This window comes from Galeopterus variegatus, unplaced genomic scaffold (genome assembly GCF_000696425.1).
Source record: "Galeopterus variegatus unplaced genomic scaffold, G_variegatus-3.0.2 Scaffold462, whole genome shotgun sequence".
NCBI classification, from domain to species: domain Eukaryota; kingdom Metazoa; phylum Chordata; class Mammalia; order Dermoptera; family Cynocephalidae; genus Galeopterus; species Galeopterus variegatus.
This window is the reverse complement of record NW_007726573.1, coordinates 558457-566711: the sequence shown is the minus strand read 5'-3', so window position 1 is coordinate 566711 and position 8255 is coordinate 558457. Positions and strand designations below refer to the sequence as shown.

The 8255-nt window shown below is 41.2% G+C and overlaps 1 protein-coding gene across 1 annotated transcript in view; it reads left to right on the top strand.

The window, feature by feature from the left end:
- The window catches only part of SH3RF2 (SH3 domain containing ring finger 2), a 120957-nt gene that overhangs the window by 53949 nt on the left and 58753 nt on the right, over positions 1-8255 (top strand). Inside the window, exon 2 of the mRNA XM_008569077.1 lies at positions 7137-7406. Coding sequence (XP_008567299.1) covers positions 7137-7406 — 270 coding nt within the window. The remainder of the gene's footprint in view (positions 1-7136; positions 7407-8255) is intronic.

The window sequence follows — 8255 nt, the reverse complement described above, 5'->3', positions numbered from 1 at the left end:
AAAAAAAAAAAAAAAAAAATTTTTTTTTTTTTGGGGTTTTTTTTTTTTTTTTTTTTTTTTTTTTTTTTTTTTTTTTTTTTTTGGTGGCTGGTCATTATGGGGATCCAAACCAATGACCTTGGTGTTATAAGTCTGCGCTCTAACCAGCTGAGGTTCCAGCCAGCCCACAATTTTCTAAAATGTTAGAGGTTACCTCCCAGATCAAGAGCCAAACCTTTTGTTGGAATGTGCAGGGTCTGGGTATTCCAGACTTGCTCAGTTTACCACACATGGAAGTATTAGTATTTACCCCAATTTGTGGATGATCCAAACCAAGTATCAGGGAGGATAAATTATGTGACCAAAGTTACAAAAGCCAGAATGCCAACCAACATTCTACTTGACTCTAATGTATGTGTTCTTAGCTATTGCACCCTAGTACCACTCCTGAACAGAACACTCTCTACAGAAAAAAAAAAAACCCTGGTCTCAAATATGAATGCTCAGATTCAGGAATTTCCACTTGGGAAGATCAGAGTACCGTGAACTTTCTGGTCGTCTCAAGCGCCAGGCAGTGAACGATCTGGGATTTGCCAAAGCCAGCTAGAGCTGATCCTCCTTTTGAGTGAGCATTTAAGGGGATCTCTCTCCTCACCAGAGAAGGAGAAACATACACAAGGGCCAACCAGTAATATACACTGCCCCCAACTAATCCGCTCAAAAAGGATTACCAGCCTGAGTGAGGGAGGCAGGGAGGCAGGATGGCTCAGTTGGTCAAGCAGCAAGTAGGACATTAGGATGAAGGACAATTTGTGACCCCTTGCCTCACCTGTAGAGTGAAATCACAAGGGAAGTCACATTTACCTTACCCAGCATTCCCAATGCATGTTCTGCTAATTGTGCAACATGTTCCAGATGCAAATACACTAATCACATTAACAAAGTAAAGCTTCTGAGAAGCCAGTCAGCAAAGAAAACTAGGAGACTTTGTTTATTTTTTTTTTTTTGTCTTTTTCCATGTCCGGCAACGGGATCGCAACCCTCAGTGTTGCCCCCATGCCTCGCTCAGCCAGTGAGCGGGAACCGGTCTGTATGTGGGATCCGAACCCTCGGCGGGAGCGCAGCCGCGCTTCCCAAGCGGCGCACAAGCGCAGTGCGCCACCGGGCCGGCCGAGACTTTGTTTAACTCAGTGTTTCTTGTGCTAGAATATGGAACACTTTTGTCTGTGTATATAACAGCAAATTATCAAACTTGGAAGCAATTCAGAAAATATGACCAAACAATCCTTTTTTTTCCAAGTTCATGCCAATATCTTCTTTCAAATAATTAATATCAGCCATATTTATTAACCTTCCATGCATCCTTTTCTTCCTGGATGATTCTTGATTAATTACCAATTCATTCATTCATTCATCAAACATTTATTAAACACCTACTGTATTAGTCCATTTGTGTTGCTATAACAGAACATCTGAGACTGGGTAATTTACAAGAACAGAGGTTTTATTTGGCTTACGATTCTGGGACAGCTGCGTCTGGCATGGGCCTCAGGCTGCTTCTAATCATGGCAGAAAGTGGCAGGCAGCCAGCAGGTACAAGCAGATCACACAGCAAGAGGAAGCAAGAGAAGAGAAAGAGGGGAGGTGCCAGAGTCTTCTAAACAACCAGCTCTCATGGGAACTAATAGAGCAAGAACTCACTGATTAATTCCCCCACCTAAGGAGAGCATTAATCCATTCATGAGAGATCTGCCCCCATGACTCAATTAGCTTCCAACACTGCCGCATTGGAGATCAAATTTCTAATGAGTTTTGGTGGGAACAACACATCCAAACTCTATCACCTTCTTTTGTCCAGGGCTCAAAGATAGAGATACAGAGGTGTTTCAGACACAAATTCTGAATTCTCCAGGAGCAGACAATTGATAGCCTGTGAATGATAACTTGAGGCAAATGCCACGTTGGTTTTTTTCCTTGGCTTCATTCTCCAGTTACGGGCAATCTCATGGCCATCTCAGGTAGGTAAGTAGTTAGCTCAGTTGATTTTGCTTCCATCTGATGCCAGGAATAGAAAGAAACAGGCCAACCCCTTTCTAAGCCAATGGAAAGTGTCACCAGTGTGTGGGGAAGAACTCATTAAACAGTAGGAGGTCAGAATCTCACCCCAGCTCTGCTTTTTCCCTCATATGTGTCACTGTAGTGATTCTGCTCCATTTGGGCTCCTTTTTTTTTTTAACCCTGTTTTCACAATAGACCCCCTTTCATTTTTTTAAATTGGAAATAAGCTCAGGCCTCATAGCAGCTGCATCTCCTACTATGTCTGAATTCTTTTATTTGAATATTTCGTTTTCATAAGATTTTGTTATTTCTGTGTTTTGATCATGTATTGGTCAGGACTTGCTCAGTTTCAAGTGTCAGAAAAAAAACTCCATGGAGTTTAAGTAATAAACAATAAATTGGAGGTATCATCTCATTTAACTGATTAGCCTTCAGGCACAGCTGGATCTAGGAGTTCAAACTTTATTGTTAAAGCTCTAGCTATCTAGTTACCTATCTATCTTGCTGTATCTCTAGCTCTACTGCCTTCTGCCTTGCTGTATCTCTAGCTCTACTGCCTTTCTTTCAGAAAGATGTGTCTACTGGTAATCACCAATATTATAGTCCAATATTGTGCAATATATTACACTGGTAGTCCATGGCCTACTGTCTGAAGGCTTGTGATTCAAGAGTAAAATATACTCTTTCTCAGCATCTATATTTCAAACCTCAGGGAAGGTACTAATTGGCCCTGATTAGAGTGCACATGCCTGCCATGTACCAATCACTATGCTGGGGGGATTTGGGCACTCTAGCTGGCTAGCCTGGGCCACATACCCCTGTGTGTGCAGTGTGACCAGAGTGCATGGCATGCCCATCAGAAGACAAAGGGAGAACAGGTGGTTCCTCTGAGAGGGGGATGCTTGGTGAAGCAATAATATAATTTTACTATCTCTGCATGCCCTTGTTTCTGGGTTCTATGCATTATCCCTCCATCAAAATCATGATCTTTGTGGCTCCCAGACACTACTGAAGAGACAAATGAGTAGACAAATTACATGAGCATTGAAGTCTTAAGCTTTTCAAATCTCAGAAAAGGAAAGCTTTTTAGGCATACACAAGCTTCCATTTGGATTATCTGGCTTTCTGGAAAGCACCAGAAAAAAAGAGTTTGGTAATGACTTGACCGTGAGACCTCCACACCTACTTAATCTCCATGCCCCTTACCCCTGCACCTGCAGAGAGAGAAAATAATTATGGGTGATAAAAGCTGTCACCAACAATACAGTGGTGGTAGCTGATGTGGAACTTAGAATCATTTTCCCTGGAGTGAACAGTTGAGGACTGGATAGAATCAACCAGCTGAGTCTCTTCAGGTGCTTAACTTTTATGTGAGGGCTCCAGAGTTCAATAATTCATGCTAAAACAGCCAGCAGCAAGCAAATTGCATTCACATTCTATTCACATTTTGATTACAAAACAGAGCCCCAAATGAGTTTTATGATGGAAAAACATACTAGGTGACTTGAGCTGAATGGAAGACAATGGGAATGGTAGAAGCACGTGGGCTTTGAGGTCAAATGAGCAGAAATCAATCTTGAATCTGCCGTTCATTGGCTGCATGGCCTTGTCTGGTGATCATCTCAGAACTTGTTTCCTTATCAGTAAGTTAGGTTAATACCAGCTATTTCATACTATTTTCAGATCGTATAAATGAGATTATACAAGGAGAGTGCAGTAGAGCAATAATGTAAAAAAATTCTGTGGCCTGGCAGACCCCCAATAAATGTTCATTTCCTGCCCTCCTCTCTCGCCCTCCCTTTCTCCCTTCCTGCCCCCCCCCCTGCTTTGCACCAGGGAAGGCAATGTTTTCTATAAGTACGAATGTAGAACTGAGAATACCAGCGGAGGGGTTATTCAAAATGAAGAGAAAGAAAATGAAGAGGGTCTTCATGGTAAAAATGGAATTTATAATTCACTTCCACAATATTTACCTGTGTTGAGGGGAGGTGGAGAAAAAATGAAGAGGATCGGGCAATTAATAGTACTAGCTCAAGTTTTCAAAGTTTAGGCATCTTCAAAGGAAGTTAAGCATTTTGTGCAATTTTAAAGTTTAATATACTCTCTCAGGAATCATTAAAATAGGTAAGCCACTTAACACTGAAAATATCTTCCAGAAAGGAAAGGAAGAAAGCAGGTTAGCAATTTACAAAGCCTACATCAAAACTCCATTGCCCCCATTTGAGTTAGAATAAGATATAGCTTAGATCAGTAGCATCAAACTTGGATGGAGGGGGAGCTTGATAAACATGCAGCTGCTTGAATCCCACTCCAGGAAATTCTGATCAAATAGGTCAGAGATGGGGTCGAGGGATTTGTATTTTTAACTTCTCCCAGGATTCTGTTATAAGTAAACCACAGACTTCATTTTGAGAAACACTGGCTTAGTTGTTATGAGCTTGGGCTTGGGGATAGACCTGAGTTCAAATCCTAAATCCAGCACATTCTAGCACCGTAAATTTAGGCAACTACTAACTTCTCTCATCCCCAGTTTTCTAATCTGAAAATTGGAATTAGAAATAATATGCGTTTCAAAGGTTGTTTTGAGAATTAAATGAAATACGTTGCAGAGTGCTTAGCACAGTATCTAGCGTATAGGAACAAGCACTCAAAAAATATTAGCTATTGATATTATCATTATTAGGCAAAGCAGAGGGGCTTGGATTCTTTTATTCTTTGTCTTTTCATTCTTTCTTTCCTTTTCTCTTCTTTTCTTTTCATAAATCTGAAAGAAAAATGCATTAAGCAAGATGGAAGTGTATTTAGCTTTTAGACAAACTGGCAGTGAAGCAGTCCAGGATGGGCATGGCAGCTCTGCAGCCCAGGCTCCTTCCTTCCCTACTGAGGTGTGGCCCCATCCTCAGTGTTCAAGATGGCAGCAAAAGTTCTGGGAACCATGTCTGCTTTCCATATAGCAGGATGGAGGAAAGAAAAAAGAAAATCAGTCACTTTCTAAAGATTGCTTACACCTCATTGGCCAGAACTTGGCTGCCAGGCAGGCTGGAAAATGTGACCAGTATTCCAGATAGTCATGGACCCAGGAAAATGTGGTCTGTATTGCAATGGAAAATAGAGCAGAAGGAATATGGAAGGACAACTATTGTTCCCTGACGTACCCAACCCTAGGAGTCTAGCAGATTTGAGTCATTCCCCAGAAATCCTCTACTCTCATCCTGCTTCTATCTGCTTATTTCTCAGGTAAGGATCATCTTCCCGGAAAAAAGATAGTTGCATGGTTTGCTTATTGTATTCAGCTTGGCTTATTTTCTTCCTTAATTTTTCCCATATCTTTTACTCCTCACAGAGAGTAAGCAATATAATTGTTTTATTATAGAAAAGTTAGAAAACACAGGTAAGCACATAAGACAAAAACTTTTTTTAATATTAAAAATCTCACCACTTAGAAATAACCACTCCTAAAGTAAGGGTGTACAGCCATCTAGCATTTCCCCAGGTAAAAATATACATACATATTTATAGTGAAAACCTAGTCTCCATAACGATTTTTAACCTTTTCTATTACACTTAGTATGAGTAATATTCGATGTTATTAATTATAGATCAACACCATCAATTTAATGACTTCAGAGTTTTCCATTGTATGAGTGTATTTTAACTTATTCAATTTCCTGTTTATATTCACAACACTGTGTTAAACCCCCTAATACACACATCTCTGCTCACTTGCTCACTTACTCACTTGCCCACTTGCCCCCCAGTTTCCCAAGGATGAGCTGTGTTCTGTGGTTTTCTAACCCCCGGCAGAAAGGCACAGCTCCACTCTCCTGTCAGCAAAGTAATGTTAGTTCTTCTCTCTACCCCTAAGCTGCTTGGAATCTCGAAGAGGTAAATTAGTGCCTCCCCATACCCCATTATGAATAGCAAGGCTGCCGCAGTGAAAGGGGACTAATTCACCTCACTGCTCAGAAAAGCACAAAATAAAATAGAATCCCAGGTAACTGAAGGGCTTTCTATTAAACCTAAATTGTTACATCTTCCAGTTTGCCAAGCTGATTTCAAATAAGATCAGAGCGAGGCCATTTCTGTGTGGAAAAACCAGTTTCAATTAGAAAAAAAAATGCATTTGACTGAAATGATTATTTAGACAGAAAACTGGTTTGACACTGTTTCTAGAGCTGACAAATAAGATCAGAGCGAGGCCATTTCTGTGTGGAAAAACCAGTTTCAATTAGAAAAAAAAAATGCATTTGACTGAAATGATTATTTAGACAGAAAACTGGTTTGACACTGTTTCTAGAGCTGATTTTTTTAAAACTGATGATTGATTTCTTACTTTTTTTTTTACTCTCAATTAAGCTTCCTAATGATCCAAACTGTCATGAGGTTTACACTTTCTAGAAAAAGCTCAAGACAGATATGTCGCCTCACTCTCATTTAGCACTTTCTATTTTCAGGTGGTTTTCATGTCAATTTTCTTCCCCTTGACACTGGTATCATTAGCCTTCCATTAAAAAGGGTGATAATAAGGCATGCCATTTATTGAGCACATACTATGTGTTAGGCAAGATGCTAAATGCATTAGGAGTTTTATTTATTCCTTATAACCTTCATGAGTAGGCATTCTATTAATATCCCTATTTTATAAATGAATAGTGTTTAAGGAAGATTAAATAACTTCACCATGGCTGCACATGTGAAAAGAGGTGGAGCTAGAATTCGCAGTTAGTTCTCAAACCCAGAAGGAGTCACTGATTCACTCAAGTTCACTTAGTTGTGGAGTCAAGTTCAAGACCCTGTTCCTGGCAAATGATTAAGAACAAGGGCTATAGAAACAGGTAGCCTGATTTTAGATGCCATCCCTACCATTCTCCAGCTGGGTCACCACACGCAAGATACTAAACCACTCTGTGCCTCAGTCACCCTTTCTTATAAATGGAAATAATGACTGTCTATCTTAGAGGCCTACCTAAATTAAATGAGATGATCCACACACACAGTTAGCACATAGAATGTGCTCAGTAATTAGTTATTAACATTATACCTTTTGTCCCTCCAGCTTCTAAGCTAAGCACATATTTTATTGGTCTGTGCCACTGCAGGTACCTCGAGCAAAGGCCTTATGCAACTACAGAGGGCAAAATCCTGGTGACCTGAGATTTAATAAGGGAGATGTCATTCTCCTCCGGAGACAGCTCGATGAGAATTGGTACCAGGGGGAGATTAATGGAGCCAGTGGGATCTTCCCAGCCAGCTCCGTGGAAGTCATCAAGAAGCTGCCCCAGCCACCTCCACTCTGCAGGGCCCTCTACAACTTTGACCTACGAGACAAGGACAAGAGTGAGAACCAGGATTGCCTGACCTTCCTCAAGGTGAGATTTTGGGTGGTCACCAAAGTCACTGGGGACCACGCAGAGACTGTGACAGAACCCAGAGTTGTATGATAGTTGCTGATTATTTTTAATTATATGTATTTTATACATAAATGTTTATATGTATAAGTATATTATGTGTGTGTGCATAATTCAAACTACATGGAAGTAAAATACCTAGAGAAATCTACTAATAAGAGCTTGATAGAAATCCTTAAGCCTTTTATATTGCAATTACAAAAATTAGTATTCACACATTCATTCATTCATTCTACAGTTACTTTTGAGCACTTCCTGTTTGCAGGCACTGGGGGTCGAACATGAACATATCACAGTCCCTGCCCTCCTGGCAGAGTAATGGGAAAAACAGTAAATAGAAAATTACAGTTTCGTAACATGCTATGCAAAACTACATCTGCTCCCTCCTTTCTTTCTTTCCTTTTTTTTTTTTGATGTGCGTGTGCGTATGTGTGTGCGTGTGTGTGTGCGTGTGTGTGCGTGTGTGTGCATATGTGCGTGCGCGCACGTGTGTGTGTGCATGCGTGCGTGTGTGTGCGCGTGTGTGCGTGTGTGTGTGCGTGCGTATGTGTGTGTGCGTGTGTGTGTGCGTGTGTGTGCGTGTGTGCGTGTGCGCGCGCGTGTGTGTGCATGCGTGCGTGTGTGTGCGTGTGTGTGTGCGTGCGTATGTGTGTGTGCGTGTGTGTGTGCGTGTGTGTGCGTGTGCGCGCACGTGTGTGTGCATGCGTGCATGTGTGTGTGTGTGTGTGTGTGTGTGTGTGTGTGCGTGTGTGTGTGCGTGTGTGCGTGTGCGCGCACGTGTGTGTGCATGCGTGCATGTGTGTGTGTGTG